The sequence below is a fragment of the Hippoglossus stenolepis genome, chromosome 8 (genome assembly GCF_022539355.2).
Source record: "Hippoglossus stenolepis isolate QCI-W04-F060 chromosome 8, HSTE1.2, whole genome shotgun sequence".
Classification (NCBI taxonomy): Eukaryota; Metazoa; Chordata; class Actinopteri; order Pleuronectiformes; family Pleuronectidae; genus Hippoglossus; species Hippoglossus stenolepis.
In genome coordinates, this window is record NC_061490.1 from 25,791,623 (window position 1) to 25,813,409 (window position 21,787).

Sequence of the window (21,787 nt, forward strand, 5' to 3'; positions counted from 1 at the left end):
CACACAGTATCACACAGCCCTCCTCATCTGTCACATGAGACTTTAATGTTGACTCCAGATTTATGGCAACAAAATGCAAAAATGTAAGAGCTTGTGCACAGTGGAGGAGCAGGATGTTGTGTGGAAGAAGAAAGAGAAGTTACAGAGCTGCAAACAGACGCACAACAAACCCACAACTGCACCGTGAATACCTCTGTGTCGATACGATCACACGTGAGAGATGCTTGTTTATCTCAGTTTGGGAACCGTTGACCTTTGGCCCTTTCCAGAGCCGCTAATGGGTCCTGGCCCTCCGACAACATGGGAGAAGAAGGAGCAGAATCCAGCTTCACTCCTTCTTTCCCACGACATTTTGACACGAGAACAGAGGAAAATACAGAACATACATAAAAGTGTTTGAGAACATTACACCTGTGGACGGTTGTGGGCGTTGATCTGCTGCTCTCACAGCCTCCGCTCCGCTGGGCTCACACTTTATGACCCGGCTGCTTCCATTCAACCTCAAGAGCCGACACTGATGTTGGCTGATAAGAGCCGGCTCCCAGGAGACGCTGCAGCTCAACACCACAGCGTCGGATGGGACTGGTGAGCAGCACTGTGTGTGTGTGTCTGTGTGTGTGTGTGTGTGTGTGTGTCTGTGTGTGTGTGTGTGTGTGTGTGGTGTCTAATATAAAACATCCCTCTGTGCTGTAGCAGTGATGTTTCTCCTTCTCTAGAATGAAACAGCCCCAGATCACAAGTTCACACTTCACCTTATGTACTAATGTATATTTACAGTTTAAATCTGGTATAAACTGTATAAATACGTTGGTTGAAAAGTATTTATGATAAAAAAAAAGTAAGAATGAACCAGTTCGATTCCCTTTAAATAAAGTGAGAAATACTAGAATTATAAAAGAAGCTGTTCATGAACTATTTCCACATTAACTGTTTTAAATCTGCTCTTAAAGAGGAAATTTCAAGACTGAATCTGGAAAGAAATGTTTTAATCTCTTTACATTTTTAGAAGAAATTTCTACTTCTGACTAAAACGTTGCACTTGACCTTGAGTCATCTTCCTCATCTTCCTCCTCCTTCATCTTCCTCCTCCTTCATCTTCTTCTTCTTCTATAACTAAAATTAAAATCTAATTTACAACAAAGAGACGTGGAGCACGTGCAGCTCCCCCGGCTTGTTGGTAATGAAACTGGATCCCACACACACACACACACACACACACACACACACACACACACACACACACACACGGTGCACTGACTGGTCCAGTAGCAGACAGATGGAGGGAGATTGTGATTATTAAAAACTTGTCTCAGGGAGGCTGAGAGATGTCCGCAGCACAGAGGAGGTTTTCTGGGGAGAGGTCTGGAGGCAGGAGGAGGTCCCGGGTCTCACAGAGGAGGAGGCAGGACTTGTTGGCTCTGTGGTGCGCTCCGACACCAGAGGAGGAGGAGGAGGAGAGAGGAGAGAGGGAGAGAGAGAGAGAGAGAGAGAGAGAGAGAGAGAGAGAGAGAGAGAGTCCACTCCTCCGTCCCTGACAGTCGACATCCAGCATCCATGCGCCAAACGCACTCCTCCCGGACCCGGAGCGCAGATCCAGACGCAGCGGATCCACTCACTGATTCTCCGGCAGGGTCACGGAGCAGATTTCTCTCATAAACCAGCGCGTGCGTGTGTTCATGTGTTTGTCTGCGCTCAGATCAGCTCGGACACTTTGGCTGGAGCCGCTGAACTGGAGAGAAATCCGCTTCCAGACCCCGTCCGCGCTGCTCCCCCCGGGATTCTCCCTCCGGCAGGACGCACGACTCCTTCTTCCCAACATGCGGAGCTCCGCCGTCTCCTGCCCGCAGGCGCGTCTCTCTCATGTCGCTGTGAGCGTCTGGTTCATCGTCACTTTGCGTGTCACCCTCCTGCTGGAATAAAGAGCTGCTTCTGGGGAGACGCTGCACGTGGATCAGCTTCTTCCTCTGGATTGATTTTTATTGATTTGATTTGTTCCTCAGAAACTCTGGTACTTTATTTTGTTTTTTCCTGGAGCGAACCCGAGGATGTTGCTCCGCTGCTGGATCCCTCCCTGCTCCTCCACCTGTAGGTTTCTCCTCTGCTTCCTGTTGCTGCTGCAAACGCCCCGGTCCTCCTCTCCGCTAATTACAGGTAAGATTAAAGGGGTCGTGTGGCTGCGTAATGGCGCATGGCGGCAGCCACCGTGCGTAAAACCGACCCAAACCCCCGGTTGTTGAGTCTCCGCTGTTCGGTCTGTTTCTGAGATTCACCCTCTTTCTGCTTCACGAGCACCAAGAAGCACAACTCTACAACTTCCTTCTACATTTTGCATCACCACATTTTCTTTATTTGATTTTTTAAATCTCATTACAGACACTGCAGGGTCTGCGTCACGTGCGTAAATAGATTTTATTTGGATCACTTCGCTCATCTTGACTCTTGAGAGGCGGCCGTGATATTGTAGTGCTCGATAATTAAATTGTTCGGCCTGGTTGTTGAGTTTAACCCGGGTTATCCTCTGTGTGCCACCCTGCAGCGCAGTGAGACAACCCGGCATCAAACCCTGCGCATGGCACGCTAGTTATTTACTGGAACAGTTTTCTGACGAATTATAGATGTTGTGGATCTTTAGGATGAAAGTCTGCCTCAAATTAGAACCGAGTTTTACTCAAATTGTTGTTTTTGTCTCTAAACGTTATAATTACTGGACTTTTTCAAGTTAAACCTCTGCTGTAAAGTGTGGATCACTTTCCTCCAGCAGCTCTAATTCAGCGGCCTCTCAGCGGCCTCTCAGCGGCCTGCTGCTCCTCTGACAGCGCGTTGCCTCGGTGCCCTGAAGCAAGAGGACAGTAAAGGGAAAGTTGTGAATGAAAGGTGGAGGAGCTGCTGCTAGCGGAGGAGCTGGTAGAGGTGCTGGTAGAGGTGCTGGTGGTGGAGGAGCTGCTGGTGGATCTGCCAGTGAGCTGCGGTAGAAATGCTGCTGGTGGAGCTGCTGGCGGAGGTTCTGGTGGTGAGGTACTGCTGGTGGACTGCTGCTAGTGCGGCTGCTGGTGGAGGTGCTGGTGGAGGTGCTGGTGGAGGTGCTGGTGGAGGTGCTGGTAGTGCAGCTGCTGGTGGAGGTGCTGGTGGAGCTGCTGGTGGAGGTTCTGGTGGAGGTTCTGGTGGAGGTGCTGGTGGAGGTGCTGGTGCACACAGGCCTCAGCCGCCGGCCTCCCGGCCTTCACGCATCTTATCTCTGTTCAAACAGCAGCATGAGGGACGTGACCCGTGAGGAAACAGCGTTTTGATTCAAAGCCTCTGACGGAGTTTCTTTATTTGCTGCTGCCGGGGACATTTGGAGCGTTTCCACAACAACAGTAGTTTAATTTCTTGTAAATTTAAGTAACAAATAGAGAAAATATTTGCTGCTGCAGATTCAAACCAGATGTTAAACATAGAGCTGCTCTTGAAAGGAACCATCACACATGACTTTATCCACATCTGCTCCCTCCGGGAGAAGAATCACCTCTGATTCGAAGGCTTCCCCTCTCTTGGCTGTTATCTCTCTGTTCCTGAGGTAAACAGAGCGATGGGAATCAGATGGGCCAAGCAACGTGCACCAGATGGGTCTGAGTCTGCAGCCAGACGTGCATGTGTTTGACATGAGAACCAACTGTCTGCCGTGCATCAGGTGATGAGGCCGCACCGCTCTGATCCCAGCAGATCAGATTCCTCCACCTGGCATCAAACCCCGGTGTCATCTGTCCATTGTGCACTGAGCCGCAGAGCGGAGGGTCTTACAGTGTGTCGGTGCAGCAGGTGGAGCACAGAGGTCATCGTGTCTGTGTCATAACCTCCGCTCCTCTCCAGGAAACTCCTCACACGTCACTTCCACGTCCTCCTGACAGAGTTTGGGTTCAGTGGCTCATCACTGAGCCGACAGGAGGGAGAGAGACCGGGTTCCTCTGCAGGAGAACATGAACAGAAGGAGGTTTTAAGCAGATATGAGGATTTCGTTCGGCCTGTGGTGACTGAGTAGCTCCCAGACGTCACAGAATCCTCCGATTACTTCACAACTGTCTGACAGTGCGAACTGTTCAGATTTCTTCAGTCCTCAGCTGCTACATACATATGTAATAATAATAATCCAGTAACTTGTGTAATATTTACAACGAACCCTCTTCTGCAGTTCATTAGGAAAGTAACTGTAATACGTGCTGTCACTGCAGCATTGTGCTTGTAACAGAGTACTTTTATTTTACAGTTTTTCTGCTTCTACTGAAGTAATAAATTATTCTTGTGACCGTTGGAAACAGAAACTGTCCCGAACAGTTCGACACGCGTGAGATGCACATGAATGGAAAACCGTTGCTGCTGAGAGGATTAATGATGTTAAACAACTGATTCAATAGACTCAAATAAAATCCGGTTTGTTTTGGAACAAATCTTAAAAAAGAAACCGACGATGTCAGAGCTCGTTTAACGACTTTAATATTTGATCTTATTTTCTCCTCTTTAATTTGGTTTAGTTCTGTGTTTCCTGCGCAGAGAGGAAGTGACATAGAAACAGTTCGTCGTCATTATTTCTGCACGTTCAGGGACTGAAGGAGACTGAAGACGCAGGAGAGGACGATGGGTTGTCAGACTTTGTCGGCTTTGATTCCACTTGTTGCTTTGAGATTTTAAATTAAGCTCAACACACTGATTCTGACTTCTCCTCACACTTTGGCTTGTGTGTTAGTTTTTGAAAAGTATTTATTTTTCATACGTGGAGAGAAGTGGATGTATTAACTTGACCGATCATCTCCTGAGTCATCGACGCTCCTGGAAACCGGGGAGTCAGCAGGAGGAGAGTCACAGGTCACAGATAACAGGACGACCACGTATTGATCAGAACTCTTACACAGACCTGAAGTGAACTCCTGATAGTCTCCTGAGACGATCCCGAGAGGCTCCATGTGATTCACAGTGAGCGAGAGGGCAAATACCTCCGGATGAAAAACAGGAGCAGACGTCATCTTGGAAACACGACGTGATTTGAGCAGCGCAGAAATCACAGTCTTGGATTTTGCTCCAGACATTTTCAGTTTAATGAACCTCGACGGAGAAACTTCAGCGTTGATTTCAGATTAACTGAAGCAGAAAATGAATGAATCAAAGATTTCAAACAGTTTCTGGTATAAAAACGAGAGCAGCCGGAGGAAGCAGCCGTTTCTGGATCCACACACAGTCCAGTGTGTCAGGAAATTCCCTAATGTCAGAAGAAGTAAATGGTGTTTTGTGCTCGGACAGTGCGAGCGATTCTCTTCCTGAGGGAGATTAGATCAGCCGGAGGAGACGTCGCCTCAAACAGGAAGTAGTTTGACACCCAGACGTTTGGCGTTGGAGATTTACCTTCACCTCCGGCGACCTCCTGCTCGCGACAATAAGTTCCTACTGGGAAGGAAGTTTTCAGTTTGGAAAGTCAAAACAAACGTGACACATGCACAAGCGGCCGAGCGTCGCTGCCGAGCTCGTTTCCCTCAGTGAGACGCTCACATCTGTCGGCTTCTGCCCATAAACCCTGTGTTGGGCTTGTTTCCTGTGGTTGGTTCAGATTACACTGACGCTCGTAACAAAGAGAACGACTCGCGGTTTTAAGAGCTCAGTGTAAACGCCGATGCTTTTACCTGGAAAAACAAACTGGGCCGAACGGATGAGAAACTGCAGAGTTTAGAAAGTAACCTTTCGACATAATAGATCAATAATAACCTTGATTTATTTATGGATATTAATAATTTATCCTCCAATCAGACCACTCATGTTGTATTTAGTCTTAGTTCATCATTGATGAGTTTATTGTGAAAACATCATGTCGTTATAACAACCTGCAAAAATGATAGTTCATGTATATCTGTGTGTGTGTGTGTGTGTGTGTGTGTGTGTGTGTGTGTGTGTGTGTGTGTGTGTGTGTGTGTGTGTGTGTGTGTGTGTGTGTGTGTGTGCGTGTGTGTGTGTGTGTGTAAATACAACTCATTTAAAGAAACACATTTTAAGAAAATTATAATGTCTCACATTTATTGAAAAGCAAAACACGTCTGATAATTTTTCTGTTTATAGAAATCAGACAATTGCTCGTGCACCAGGTTCCTGCTGCTTCTGGAACAGAACCCTGAACTTGTGCTTGGAGCAATGAGCTGAGAGACGCTTCAGTTTACATTCAACCCGAGTGCAGCCGTGTGTTTAACCTGCTGTGACGTGGTCCTGACTGTGTGTCCCCTTCCTCCTGTCGTCTCCAGGTACCGAGGCCAGCTGTGACAACGAGGGAGAGGTCCTCCACATCCCCAACATCACCGACAACCCCTGCATCACCTGCGAGTGCCTGGTAAACCCCACAGCTTCCCTCTGCTGCACGTCCCCGTGTGTCGTCGAGTCTCGAGCAAACGTGTAACTGCTGCATCAGGTTTTTCCACTGATAGTGTAAAACGCACTGATTGTGATGTTTGCGAAGCTGATGCTTTGGTCTTTGTGCAGCGTTTGTTATCGGCGGGTTGAGAAAGATTTGTTGCACTCGGACTTTGAAGTGATTTTTGGGGGGAAACAATATGTGCGGATTGTTGGAGAATCTTGAATTGAATCACTTTGGGCCCAAAACACTTAAAAAACAATCCAACTTATGATTTAAATCTGATTTAACAAAGAGACTTCTATCTACAGCAGGTTCTGTGGCCCAGTTGTTCTTCTGGTGCTGTTGTTTTGTAAATGCAGGAAACAACAGTTTCAGTTTTCTGAGCTTTAACAACAAAGTGTGAGGATTGTTTGGTTCTAACAGACGTCGTCACACTGACTTGACTCCGGGGCCGGTTGTTAAAACCAGCCAACTAAACGTTAGAGGACGACTCTTTCCTGGAACATGTGCTCTTTGACCCCTGACCCCCTCGCTGCTGTAGACTCTTTGTTTTAAGAGAAGTAAACGAACCAACCAGGTTTTTCTGTGTCACTGATTCGACTGAACGAGGGTTTGGACTTTAAGAGGTGTCACATGACCAGCGTTTATCCTCCAGGACGAGCGTGAACTCTCTGTGTGTGTGTGTGTGTGTGTGTGTGAGTCCATGTTGTGCGTTTGTCTACATCCTCCACTTACATAAATACATCACTCGTTCCTGATTGGTTTGCAGCTTGCATCAGGAAGCAACAAACATATTCCTGTCTCTGGTTAATAGTTAAGTTCCTCTTGTCAATCACTGCTGTTTGAGATTGTACGTAACCATAGCAACACTGCTTATTCTGTTTGTTTACGCAAATGCTGCTCCGTCGATTCCCATGAAACTCTGGGAGAGATCGGGGGTTTGATTTCTCAGGGAATCCTCCGTGGATCTAGATGAGGAGGGATGAGCTCTGCTGAGAGACGCACTCGTTCATATTCATAAGAACATAGAAGGTTTTTCACAGAGGTTTAAAAACGACCTGTTGTTATTGTTGAGGTGAAACAGAAACTTCCCTCAGAAACACACAGAGACGACAGCTGGAGGGGATTGAACCAGAACGTTCAGGAGGTCGTTTTCTTTTTCTGTTCCGTCTCTTCACTTTCAGACTTTCTCACCTCATGTTGCGTTCGCTCTCACACGGAGGTTTGGTTCTCAGCTCGGTCCGTTGGTTTGATTGTTTGTTTGATTCTCAGCAAACATATAAGTACGAGATATAATAGATACTCACAACATAGTACACGGTACCACATAGTATTCAGTCATGAGGTACACGGTGGATCTGATGAGAGCAGTGGTCTGGATCTGTGAGTGTGTGTGAGCTGGTGCAGATTGATTCAGGAGACTGTTGGTGGAAGTATTCGCTCTAATAGGTGATATCATCTCATAACGTGTCACCGTGTCACCGTGTCACCTTGTACCGAACGTGTATCTTCTCTATACGTGACACTCCGATTGGCTCTCTGAAAGCCTCGGCCGGCCCCTGATTGGCTGCTCTCTGACGCTGCCCTCGGCTCAGTCGTCCTCTGTGTTATCAGGCAGACATCAGCCAAAGCTCTGCTGAATGCTATCAGTCATCAGCAGGCAATGGTCGGGCTTTCATCTCTACTTTAACTCCTCACACACACACACACACACACACACAGACACACACACACAGAAACACACATACACTCTCTCACACACACACACTCTTTCATACTTACATCCTTTAAGGACCTAATCTTTATTTGGTCTTTGTTTATCTGCTAAAAACTTTTTTTGAATCTGCACTTTCTACTGATTTCCTTTCATTTATTTGTTATTTATTCATTTAAAATAAAAGTTTAAAAAAAAGTTTTCTTCTGTAGAAACATCTTAAAGTTTGAACGTAGATATTATTATTATGAATATTAAATATATGATCGTTTTCACTTCATGTCTCGGTTCAGGACTATTCTGGTCTCTTCTCGTCATCACAGATCCTGTTTACTCTGAACTCTGAACAGTTTCCTTTCCACACAGGAAGCAAAACAACGTCTCGATGCTCGATAACAAAACACTCAGGTTCCATCTTTTATCATAAACTCACATTCATTTATTGATAACCTGGAAAACAAGGAGCCTCACATGTATGTCCTCAAACACGTCAACTCCAGAGTCCTGTGTCGCTGTGCGAGGGGGAGCCATCAGGGCACCAGTGTCACTCATACATGGAGGGGGTCCTGAGTACCTGCTAATGGCTCTATGGGTAGAGACACACACACACACAGACACACACAGAAGAGCCATTGTGTGTGTCCGGGCCCGACCGAGCGCTGTAATGGGGCCTGGAGTGGATGTGGCTGACAGACTGACTGACAGGCAGGTCGCCATGACGATCCATTATCTGGGAGGGAGGCGGCCCGTCTCCGTCACGCTCCTCATCGTCCTCGTCTATCTGTCTGTCCATCTCCGTGTCTTCTTCCTCTCTCTCATCGGCTCTTCCTCCCGTCGCTCGGCCGCATTGTTTCATCCTCCTCATCCTCCTCCTGCCTCACTCGGGTCAGGTTGATGATATCAAACTACAAACCTCTTACCCCGAGTGTGTGTTTGTGTTGGTGCGACAGCGACAACTCTCCTGAATCCTGGGGTTTTAAATCACAGTGTCGGGTGTGTGAGGCCAAAACACACAAACGTCCGCACACAGATCTGGTTTCAAACCTTTCATCCTGGTGCGATGGAGCCAAAGTTCATCTGCTGGTGGAAGACGAGGACGTCTTGGACTTGAGAGGTGGCTCCTGGGAAGTTGAAAGAAAGACGTAATAATTTGTGTTGTCATAAAAACTGTCTCTGCACACGGTTCTCTGCTGCTCTCCTCCTCCTGTGACTCACGTCCTCATTCCTTCACGTAGGACACAGAAACCGTCAGAGGTCAGAGGTCACTGGAGTTTAGCTGTAAATGATACGTCAGCTGTGATCCTGTGACTGATCTCAGAGAAGCGTGAAGGTCGTTTCCTGTCGGTGTCTCAACTCAAACAGAAGCTGATCAATACAAGAGGTTTATCTAACCTTTTCTAATCTGCCCCCCCCACACACACACACACACACACACACATGAATATCCAACTGAGGCTGGAATCTTTCACAATGACTCATCAAACCAAGATAAAAAGTGATAGAATGAAGTCATTTAAATGTTGTTATGGCTGCAGAGACTTAATGAGAAAATGAAAAGCCAATAAAACTTCATTTATGACATCGTGTTGCAGATTCGGGCGTTAACGGGACAGAGCAGCTTTCTAAATGAAACTTAATTTATATCAGATTTATCAGTGGCAGCAATCTTGTAAAAATCACGGTGAATTGAACATTCTCTGGTTTTAATCTTATTTAAATGAAACTACATGAAGACGTCATTTTCCACTTTATTTTCTGACGTTTTATTAAAGTGCCAATTACTTCGACTCACTTTATTTACAACATTGTCTCCACAACTTTTACTGTTTAAACGTCTGAGTTCGTTCTTTCACTCAGATTTGATTCCAGTCTCACGTCGACCGGACTTTGTAGTAAAACCACCGACTGTAAAACAAGATGGACGACATGACAGCTCCACGAGAGTGAAGCCAAAGTGCCTCGACCGGCCCCTGGTGGTTGGCTGCAGTATAGGTCATAGATCCTACCTCCTCCATGTCAGTGGACGGGACAAACAAGCGTCTTGAGTCCAGATCACAACTTGACTTCAGGAAAGACGACTCGTAGAAACGGTTCCCATCAGCATCGTTTCTCCGCCTGTCTCGTTCCTAAGCTGCTGCGGCTCCTGCTCTCCAGCGGGGGGTCGCGACCTGTTTGTTTTTCGAGGAAGGGTGAAAGGTGAAAGGTCACGGTGGCAAAGGGGGTTAAGGTTAGTGGGAGCGGGAGGTTGGGGGGCTGGAGTCCAAGGGCTTAAGTGGGCCTTTAAGTTTTAGAGCTCCTCTCCTTCGCTGACAGACTCTGACTGATCTCTCCATCCGTCACCATGACGGAGAGCATGAAAAGATGGAGGAGGGAGTGGGGGGACAGAGGCTTTGAGTGTTAATGAAACATCTTAAAAACGGAGGAGAGAGAGAGAGTGATGAAAAACAAAACGTGAGAGAGAATCAGACAGAGCGGAGTGATGAGATTCAGAATCAGAAAAGAAAACCGACGGAGGAAGAGAAATGATGGATGAGGGAGGAGGTGAAGAGCGAGAGGAGGAGAAGAAGAAGCGGTGAACGTTGCCGCCTCCTAGTGGCAGAGCAGCCTCACCGTTAGAAAACATTATGTGAAATCAATTTGATTTATTCAGTTTAATTCTCAAGTCCAACTTTTATTGATCAGTTTGGTTTACTAATTCATCACAAGACGCTGTGTGCAGATCCTCAGTTACACAACCAGAGTCACTAACAGATGATAAAACATCAGATTAATATAAGTTTAACCTTCTTTAAAATCTAATTATGCAAAAGTAACTTTCTCCTCCTAATGTCTCCAAACAACCTGAAGGAGGAAATGTCGGTTTTAGTTTTATCCCTTAAAAAAAACCATTTGTTTTTCAAGATTTAAAATCTTTTCACTTCTTTTCTGCTTCATGGAAACTGTTCTGCAGGATTATGGACCAAGAAATTATTAAATCCTACTGAACCTCGTTATCTGCACTTAACTGATTAATATGAAATATTTATATTTTTAAGGATTTAACGTGTTTTCTGAAACGTTTCTTTACACTGAATCCTGGGTTGTGACGATCAGAGTTTCAGGGTCGATCTGAAAAGACGACACAACTTTGTATCTTCACCAAATCAACTTTAAACTCTGAAGATGTTTTTATCTCCAAATCATCAGGAAGAAAAACTGTTATTGAGTGAATTTAGCAAATGAGTTAAATAAATAAATGAAGTCATCGCAGACGACTCCGTGGTATCAACATGCAGCAGCGTGTAAACACTCCAAACACATTATCACACACACACTTTCTCTTTCTCCGACGCACACGTTCAAGCATAGCAGTGTGTGCGTGTGTGTGTGTGCGTGTGTGTGTGTGTGTGTGTGTGTGTGTGTGTGTGCGCGTGTTGAAGGGGTGGGGGGGCCACCCGGCGACAGACAGCCGTCCAGTCGGCCAGCCTTGGTGCCGCAGTGGTATGTTGAGTGTTTATAAGGCGTGGTGACCCATTGTGACCTTTGACCCCCGTGACAAGCAGGGGGGGGGGGGGTCACATGTACTAACACCACTTTGTGCTAATGGAGAACAGAGAGAGAGACGGGGGGACATGACCTTGGAGACCGGACCACATAGTCTTCAGGTCTTTAACGGCTCATTCCAACATTTTTTAGTTTTTTAACGTGTTTCAGCCAAATTCACACGAATCACATCTCAAACAGTTTTTAAGTTTAATGTGTTTTAAACTCCGCTCAGGACGTTAAGTTATTATCTGTGTTTATTCTTTTATTAGCAGGATTACACAAAGATCTGCTGAACCGATGTCCATGGTATTTGTGGAGGGGTGGGGGGGGGGGCATAACCAAAGTAACAGCCCATTCAAATTTAAAAGACAGATCTGGATAATCTGGCAAATCAGATATTTGATCTAAGTCTTTTTCCCCATCTGCTCTTCTAGCTTGTGCAGCGATGACAGAGCAGTTACTTCACGTTGGTTTCTCACGTTCGACTCTTCGGCCTTTTCTCCACATTCGTATCTGTTGGTTTTTATCTTTAGCAGCTTGTGTCTCAGGAGTTCAAACTGAAACTCTGTCTTAAAGGAGGATTTTTGTTAAATGACCATAATTCAGCTTCTGGAGACGCCCGCAGCTCAGAAGCCGTTCGTGTGTGTGTGTGTCTGTCGTTGTGTGTCTCTCGTTGTGTGTCTCTGGTTGTGTTGCAGCGTCTTCCTGCTCCGTGCTGCTCCGACCACACGTCACCTCTGGGGTTCGGCTTTATTTACGAACCGGGCTGAGATGAATGGAGCTGTGGTCACACGATCGTGTGGGTGGTTACACCAGAGAGATCCAGGATCTGATTGGACAGGTCACATAATCACACAGGACGTTTCAGATGTTAACGTCCACTTCTCCCTTTTCTTTCCTCTCCTCCTTCCTCTTCTTTAACTCCCTCTGACCCTCTTTCCATCTCCGTCCCTCTCCTCCCTCCTCCCCTGTCATGACATCATCTGTCCTCGGTGTGGTTGGGGTTTTAGCCGGAGCACCGCTGCTATATTAAACTGCCCAGATTTATTTCTGCCCCGCTTTGATCCGTCCTCGTTAGAGCCGCCTGCCACAGGGCCGCGGGGGCCACGGGGGCCGCGGGGGCCGCCAGCCTCCACTTTGTACACCCCCACAGTGCGTAAAATAAAACACACACACACACACACAGCATGTGGATAAAATCAGCAGTAAAAGCTGGGTGTGAAAGTGGGGTGGATTAAACGAGCCCAGTTTGGGCCCCGTCCCGCGGCGCAGCGAGCGGCGGGGACACGGCGCTCTGTGTTTCTGGAGGCGACAGGACGCCTGTTGACTGGGTGTGAAAATTCACAGCTCACCGGAGAACACGGAGTCACTTCTGGTGTGGAAACCATTAAAAGTGTCTGATTTCACACGGGTGACCAATCAGATGGTGAGGTCATGTGAAAATACTACGATGATTTTTCACATTAAAAGGACGTAGCGGTGTTATTTTAAATATGTTTTCATGTTATTACTATTCTCGAGGAGCTCTACCCGAGAACACACGTGAAAAACAAACTCTTGAGTTCATGTCTGAAAACAGATTCATTCTGTGAAACATGTTTTATTTTTATAGAATCGACAGTAAATCTGCGACGGCACAAATAAAACTCTTTTTTTTCTTTGTGGGAGTTTTTATTTGCAGGACTGAGACAGAGGATAAATTTAATTGACTAATTAAGAAAGTTTGACTGAGCAGCTTTTTGTTTCAGTGTCTGTATGAGTCCACGTGGATGAAGTTCACGCATGTGCAGGACACAGTAAATAACCTGGACTGTACCAGAGCATCGACTATTCCTGTTTTTTATCTATGACGAGTGAGTGAAGTGAGATTTCTGCTGCTGCCGCCAAGCTCTGATATAATCTGTCTTTAAAATGACTTGAGGTTTAATCTCAAATATTCAGACACACTGAGGCACAACTGTCTTTATTCATTAAGTCCCAGGTCATATTGTTTTAGCTCAGAAACAAAATCCCACTCTCCCTGTCATCGTTGGATGTTTTGTGGACGACATGAAATCTTCTGCTGCCCCTGAAACACTCTGAAGGTTGTGATGGTTGAAGTAGATCTTTTATTCTCTGACCTTTTCCTCCCTGGTGTTCTGCAGGAGGGGAAGGCCGACTGCAAGCAGGAGAAATGTCCGCTGGTGTCTGAAGACTGTGCTCTGGTGGTGAAACAGACTGGAGCGTGCTGCGAGAGGTGTAAAGGTGAGACTCAGACCGACGGCTACATGTTCAAGGTTTTAGTGCTTGTGATAGGCTGAGACACCTGTCAATCAAGGAGCAGAGCGATGTGTCTGTTCGCTCTTCAGCTCACAGCTCAGTCTACTTTACGTTTTGTCGACCATTTTTAAAAATACGTGAGCATTTCTAAAAGTTAGAGTCACGTTACCGTCATCAAAGTATTTTTCCTTGATAAATAATATAGAAATATTTAACATTTTAATCAGGATCTGTATCTTCAGTAATTTTCTTTTCTGCGGATCTCAGCAGATTCAAACCCTGATTAAAACAAAATGAAGAGACAATAAAAACGTCTTCACATGTTATTTGGTCTGAAATATAAAAAACACACACACACACACACACACACACACACACACACACACACACACACACACACACACACACACACACACACACACACACTCCTCCAGCACTCAGCCGGGGTGCGGCCCTTTTGTTTTTTTGCGGTTCAGCGTTTTTACGACACTTGGTTATTTCAGGTGGAACGAGCTCTGGTCGTGCACGTCGCCTCAGCAGCCCCTCGTCAGTTCACTGCTGTGCGGTTGACTTAGAGTTCACGACTCCTCTGGGTCGTCTCACCGTTCCTCACTCGTATGGAACCACAGCGAAGTGCTGAAGCTCCACAGGCGAACAAACAAGGATCAAACAGAACTCAATTTGACAAACGTTCAAAGTTGCACCGTTTTGCAGCGTTTCCAGTGATGTGTTGTCACGTCTGTGTGTGAGTGTGTGAGTGTGTGAGTGTGTGAGTGTGTGAGTGTGTGAGCAGGACGTCACGAGGACGAGTGGAGTCTCTTGTTCTTCAGTCACATCCACTGAGCGTCGTCCTCGGCAGTGACACCGTATCAGAGGGTTTGATTTCCACTGAGCGGCTGTGATCAGGTTTCAGTCTCTGGAAAGTGAAACATTGATCTGAGACCACTTACTGTAAATGGGACGAAACGAAGAGGCTTTTCATTTAGTGCTGAGCAGCTGTCACATCCCGACACACTGCAGAGACCTGTGTGTGTCTGTCTGTGTGTGTGTGTGTGTGGTGTGTGTCTGTGTGTGTGTGTGTGTGTCTGTGTCTGTGTGTGTGTGTCTTGTAAAGACGTGATTCCTTACATGTTTCCATTGTGACTGTAACTGTCTCTTTATTTCTCAGGCTGCACGTTTGACGGACGATCCTACAACAGCTCAGTGTCCTGGACCACGTCCACCAAGCCCTGCGTCACCCGAAGATGTCAGGTGTGTGTGTGTGTGTGTGTGTGTGTGTGTGTGTGTGTGTGTGTGTGTGTGTGTGTGTGTGTGTGTGTGTGTGTGTGTGTGTGTGTGTGTGTGTGTGTGTGTGTGTGTGAGCAGCGTTGAAGTGAACAGACGCTGTTGTTTCAGCTCTGACGTCATGTTGAAGTATCTGACCTCTGGAGGAGTGAGGGAGGGAGCGATGAGCGGAGGAGTGTGGGGGGGTGAAAGGAAAGGAACGAGGGAAGGTAGGGATGGAAGATGGAATGAAGGAAAGAAGGGAGGAGGGAAAGAAAGATGGAACAAAGTAAGGAATGAAAGAAGGAAGGAAGGGAGGAGGGAAGGATGGAAGACTGAACTCTATCAAGGGCTAGAGAGAGAGATAGAGAGACAGATAGAGAGAGAGATAGAGAGACAGATAGAGAGAGAGAATAGAGAGACAGATGAGAGAGACAGATAGAGAGAGAGATAGAGAGACAGATAGAGAGACAGATAGAGAGAGAGATAGAGAGACAGATAGAGAGACAGATAGAGAGAGATAGAGAGACAGACAGATAGAGAGACAGATACTTTCTTGATCCTGAGTGAAGTGTAGGATCGTTAAGTAGTTAGGGATCAGTGAAAGGAGGATAAGGAGGAAGTGAAGGACGCAGTGAGGAAAGAGCAGAAGTATATTTGAATCCAAACAAACTAAAGATGTGGTTTCTGTCCTGGTTGTGACAGGAAGGTGTCGTCACGGAGGCGGAGGTGCAGTGTGTCGTCCACTGTAAAAACCCAAAGATCCACCCGAAGAAATGCTGCCCCACCTGCCCCAGTGAGTAGAACCCAGCGCACCCACAGCCCAACACCTAAGAAGGGGGGGGGGACTATTCTCTGGAGCTCTTGTGTCTCGTGTGAGTCTCTGGATTCTGGACGTGGTTCATGTTGTGTAACTTCTTTTCTCGCAGCTTGTATCTTCGAGGGTCGTCTGTACAAAGAGAAGGAGGAGTTCAGTCCAGAGGGGAAACCCTGCATCAGGTGCACGTGCACTGTAAGTACACACAGACACACACACACACACACACACACACACACACACACACACACACACACACACACACACACACACACACACACACACACACACACACACACTTGATCTGGTTAGTTTCGGTTTCACATTGTAATTTAGGGACTAAAGAATTTACGAAACAAACTTGGATGAGTTGATAAATAAAATTCTGTAAATGTATAAATTCAGTAATAAGTTTTATAAGAAGAATTTTTCTTAGTGGTTTTCAAAGTTGTGTCTAAAAAAACACAATGTTAACTGAGCTGTGATTCGTTGTTTTCCAGGGAGGGCGGACTCTCTGCATGAGGGAGGTGTGTCCTGTCCTCTCATGCCCCGCCCACCTCAGCCACACCCCGCCCGGTCACTGCTGTCCCAGATGTCTCGGTACAAACTTTTTAAATCACATTTTAGTTGTTTCACTGAATCTGCAGATTTGACTCAAAGTTTTCAGAAGATCGTGAGAAGTTTAAGAAGTCCCAGAGTTTTTCTTTAATCTTTCTCTACATCTTGTGTCTCTCCTCCTCTTCCTCTTCTTCCTCTTCTTCCTCTTCTTCCTCTTCCTCCTCCTCTTCCTCCTCCAGGCCAGAGGAAGGTGTTCGATCTGTCTTTAGGAAGTTGTCTGTTCCACAGTGAGGTCTACGAGAACAACACTTCCTTCATTCACGACAACTGCACCACCTGCACCTGCAAGGTACCGGACAGGAAGCAGATACCAGCTTCATTCGCTGAGGATCCAGACCATAATCTTTAACTAAATCCTCTCCCTCCTCCCAGGATTCAACGGTGGTGTGCAAGAGGCGGTGCTCGCGTTCGGGCGGTTGCCAGGGCGACCAGTGTTGTGAGGACTGTTTGTCCTACGTGAAGGTGGAGGAGGTGAAGTACTGCAGAGTCCGCAACAAGATCTACAGGGTGAGAGATGCAGGAGGGATGAGTGGAGGAGGGATGGAAGAACAAGATGGAGGTCTGAAAGATGGAGGGATGGATGAATGGATGAATGCAGTAACGTGTGTGTGGACGTTCTCTGACAGCGCTGTGCTTCCTCTCTCTGCAGGAAGGAGACATGTGGTCGTCGGTGAACTGCTCCCTCTGCGCCTGTGTCAAAGGAAGCATCGAGTGTCGGCCCAAACACTGTGTGCCAATCACCAGCTGCCCCTCGGTGAGTGACAGGCCCCGACAGCCAATCACCAGCCTGTCTTCTACGGGTCCGTCTCTGTCGCTCTTCTTTATCTGCTCACACTTTACAGCCCGTGACTAACTCCGTCATTTTCACTGCACATGTGTGACGCCGCCACATCGTCCTGATTTACTGACGGAGCTGCCACGGCCTCTGAAGTACCGACGGCTCACACCCAGAAAAGTGTCTGTGAACCAAAACACTGAGAGAAACCACACTGACTTATAAGAGTTCATTCTTTATATCACCTCCTCTAAAACCTTTTGTTTTAATGTTTAAATGTAGGAAACTTCTAACAGACGTAAAAAGTTACACCTACACGGTGAAAAAGGCTTCGTCTTGGCACATTAGCCGATCGTTTCACGCGGTTGAAGCGAGGCACCGGCTGTCCGACGCTCTGGGATCGGCTGCGTTCACCTGTCGCTGAGGCCGCTCAGGGGTCGTCTGTCTGCTGGAGGTGATGAAGTGGATTTCACGCATTCCGCCGGCTGCTGGCGGTCACACAGACGATGTCAGCGTCAGGCCAAGTTCACACGATTCCAGCGGTTACAACAAGCCCTCACCTGTTGTCTGTGGACCGGGGGGGGGGGGTGAAAATAACTAGTTTCACTTATTACACACTGTCTTGTTGTGTAATTGTGTGTGTAGCTTATGAACAGAGGTGGGGAGTAACAAAGTAAAAGTACAAATATCTGAACTTCCTCCTCCTCACATGTTGAAATCAAGATCGTTTCTTTAAAGCGTTTGAGGAGAATTATCTGTTTTTATATTTCGCATCATCGAGCTCCTCTTTCCCAACGTCAACATGGATTTCATCTACAACACAGAAGAAAGTGAAGAAACGTTCACGTGGAGGAAACATTTACACAAACTCACCAGTCGAACACACGTTTGAACAACATGGAGCGAACACGCCTGTCACAAGTTATGAGTCTGAGACTCTCACACCGCACCACACACACACACACACACACACACACACACACACACACACACACACACACACACACACACACACACACACACTCTCCTGGGCCGTCATCCTGCGGTCAGCGGCAGGTCGGCAGAGTGTGTGCGTCCCTGTGGAGACAGTGTGTCTCCGAATAGCCTTTTGTCTGTGCGACGTTTGAGTGACAGCAAAGAAGAGTCCCCTGAAAACCAATCTCTGTCAGTGTGTGTGTGTGTGTGTGTGTGTGTGTGTGTGTGTGTGTGTGTGTGTGTGTGTGTGTGTGTGTGTGTGTGTGTGTGTGTGTGTGTGTGTGTGTCACAGGCAGCCCTCTTCAAAGAGAGAGAGAGAGTGCCCTTTGTGCAGAGGTTAGGACTGAAGTGTATATTGAGTGTATGGGGAACGTCTGTATGTGATGACAGACGAGGTGTGTGTGTCTGTGTGAATGTGTGTGTGTGTGTGTTCGTTCGCCAATGAAGGTCTTCCCTGAGGCAACAAAAAGTAGGTGTGTGTGTGAAAGAGTTCTCTGATCCTCGCCTCTGATGAAGGTTGAAACACACACTCACACACACACACACACACACACACACACACACACACACACACACACACACACACACACTAAACCTGATTCTAACCCTAAACCAGGTCCTAACCCTCAAACAGCCCATTATAGGGTCAGAAGAAGATATCTGTTCACACACACACACACACACACACACACACACACACACACACACACACAGACACACAGGGTCGTGTTACACAGTATCTGTGTCTTTGTGTTCATCCTGGTTTGACTGTGAACTTGTCAAAACTGGAACTTTTCATACGTGTGTGTGTGTGTGTGTGTGTGTGTGTGTGTGTGTGTGTGTGTGTGTGTGTGTGTGACAGCATGAGAACACAGCTCTTTTTCATTCATGTCAGTTTAACCGTTTGTGAAAAGTCTCAGTATCAGTTGATCTCTGGTGAACATGAAGTGTATTTACTGTAACTAGAACCCCCTTCAAGGCATGAAACCACATTTAAATTTAATATAATATTTAACATTGTCTGTGCCTGGTCTCTTTCAGAATAAGATCCTGAACAGAACCGGCTGCTGTCCCGTCTGCACTGAAAGTGAGTAAGTCCCTCTGAACCCTCATCCTTGTCTTTAACAATTCAAATCAAAGTCTTGAAGTTTGGGCCTTGAAGAGTCTTCAAGTATCTTAGATAAGTTCTTGCCGTCAGCTGGGAAGTCGGTCGATGACGAACAAAGCAGCAGAAACGGTGAATTCTTAAAGGCAAAGAAAACCAGTCCGGCCGCTGCAGCTTCAGTTTCCCATGAACGTGTGTCCGGGCTGTGGTTCGGGCCTCGGGTCATTTTACTTTGGGTTTTGGCTGCAACAGAAATCCCCACAACGACAGTAAATGTCCCATTTCAGGACTTCAAAGACTCTGTGACCTCACTTCTTCATGGTGCAGAGTTTTCACAGCACACATCCTGTTTCCACTTCGCGGCCGCTCGGATTCACGCCACATATTTCACCGTTCATCATATATGACGTATTTATTTTAGTTCAAGTGGCTTCTTTCCGTCCTCAACGTCTTCCTGTTTGTCTTGGTCTCGTCCCGCTGCAGAGCCGGGTGTGTGCACGGTGTTTGGGGACCCTCACTACAACACCTTCGACGGGAGGACCTTTAACTTCCAGGGAACGTGTCAGTACGTCCTGACTCGGGACTGCGGCGGCGTCCCCTCCGGGAGCCCGGGAAACAACGTCAACAGCCACGACTCCGGCTTCACGGTACAGCAGCAGTTTAGGTTTTCAGCCTTTGAAAAAAATTGAACGTGTTACATCAGTGAGGGAAAAACAGTTAAACTAACTTCAAACTTTGACTGAACAACTTGTTTCCTGTCTCTCAGGTGTTGGTGAAGAACGACGCCCGGCGGACGCGCTCCTTCTCCTGGACTCAGTCTGTGGAGGTGCGGCTGGGGGGTCTGGTCCTCAGCCTGCACCAGCACCTGACGGTGCGGAGGAACGGCACCCGCATCGCTCTGCCCTACCACGGCCCCGGGGTGCACATCGACCTGGACGGGTACCTGCTGAAGCTCACCACCATAGCAGGTGAGCACCACACACACACACACACACACACGCACACACACACACACACACACACACACACACACACACACACACACCACACTGTGTCATGCGTGTGCAGGGTATCGACCCTCGATGCTTTTCTTCTTCTTCTTTTGACACTAACCCGTCTTGCCTCCGTCCCTTCGCCTCCACCTGCAGGTCTGGAGATCACATGGGACGGTGACAGTTTCGTGGAGGTCGTCGCCGCCCCCCACCTGCGCGGACGCCTCTGCGGCCTTTGCGGCAACTACAACGGCCACAAGCGCGACGACACCATGGGAGGCGACGGCCAGTTCAAGTTTGACGTGGACGAGTTTGCCGAGTCGTGGCGGGTGGAGGGGAACGAGGTTTGCTCCCAGCAGCATCCGCCTCGCCGGCCGACCTCCTTCCTGTGTCCGGGCAGCGTCAAGGTCAAGTTCCGCGCCCACCGGGAGTGTCAGAAGATAAAGTCGTGGGAGTTTCAGAAGTGCCACCGTGTGGTCGACTTCGGAACTTTCTACAGGTGAGGACACAGCGATACGCTTTTATTCTGTTAAAGAAAAGTGTTTTTATTGTTTACTGAATAAACCTTTAATCTGAATCTCATCACTGAACTGACTCCTGCCCCCTGCAGGTCGTGTGTGACGGACATGTGTGAATGTCCGGTTCATAAAAACTGTTACTGTGAGTCGTTCATCGCCTACAGCCGGGCCTGCGAGCGGGAGGGCGCGCCTGTCCTGTGGAGGCCCGACACGGCCTGTATGGGTGAGTGACAGCTGTCAATCACAAGCTTCTGTTACATGACAAGTCAGGGTTTAATTTTAAATGATGAAAACAGACAAATAAATCATAATCTGTTTTATTTTGTTTGCTGAACTTATTGTGGCTTCTTGTCCTAAAGATAAAATCTGAAATTGATCAGAAGAAATAATTTTTTTATCAGAATCATTTCGAAATAACCCAAATTAACAGTTCAAATATCTTTCAACTTGACATGTAAGATTTTCACTGGATGATTTTATGAAACTCAAAAATGCATAAATATCAGTCATATTTCCATCAATCAGACGTTTACCCCCGTGTCTTCCCTCCACCAGCCACCCAGTGTAAACACGGCGCCGTGTACGACACCTGCGGCCCCGGCTGCACCAAGACCTGCGACAACTGGAACGAGATCGGGCCGTGCCACAAGCCGTGCGTGGCCGGCTGCCACTGTCCCGCCAACCTGGTGCTGTTCCAGGGACGCTGCATCAAACCCATTTCCTGCCCCGGGCGGTGACCCTAGTGACCCGGGTGGGCGGGGTGGGGGGGGGTTAGGTCAGGGAGTTTTAAAAACTATACGAGCCAAACTTGCCAGGAAGAGTTTGGGACGCTAAAGGGTCCAGTGTGGACAGGTCACAG

The 21,787-nt window shown here is 47.4% G+C and overlaps 1 protein-coding gene across 1 annotated transcript; it reads left to right on the top strand.

The window, feature by feature from the left end:
• Positions 1-1,520: 1,520 nt before the first annotated feature.
• Positions 1,521-21,669, top strand: bmper (BMP binding endothelial regulator). The gene is made up of 16 exons (XM_035164827.2): positions 1,521-2,151; positions 6,258-6,343; positions 13,751-13,850; positions 15,034-15,116; positions 15,834-15,924; positions 16,058-16,140; positions 16,446-16,545; positions 16,743-16,852; positions 16,936-17,070; positions 17,213-17,317; positions 19,355-19,400; positions 19,902-20,065; positions 20,185-20,386; positions 20,567-20,909; positions 21,021-21,151; positions 21,484-21,669. Exons 1-16 carry the CDS (start codon positions 2,046-2,048, stop codon positions 21,663-21,665), a joined length of 2,067 nt encoding a protein of 688 aa, XP_035020718.1. The 5' UTR covers positions 1,521-2,045; the 3' UTR covers positions 21,666-21,669.
• The last annotated feature ends 118 nt before the right edge of the window (positions 21,670-21,787 follow it).

What these genes read in the sequence shown, in the direction of transcription:
- bmper (XM_035164827.2), top strand. Translation starts at nt 2,046, where the DNA reads ATGTTGCTCCGCTGCTGGATCCCTCCCTGCTCCTCCACCTGTAGGTTT. An exon ending in TCCGCAACAAGATCTACAGG is followed by an intron (nt 17,071 to 17,212) that starts GTGAGAGATGCA and finishes CTCTCTCTGCAG; the next exon opens with GAAGGAGACATGTGGTCGTC. An exon ending in GCCACGACTCCGGCTTCACG is followed by an intron (nt 20,066 to 20,184) that starts GTACAGCAGCAG and finishes CCTGTCTCTCAG; the next exon opens with GTGTTGGTGAAGAACGACGC.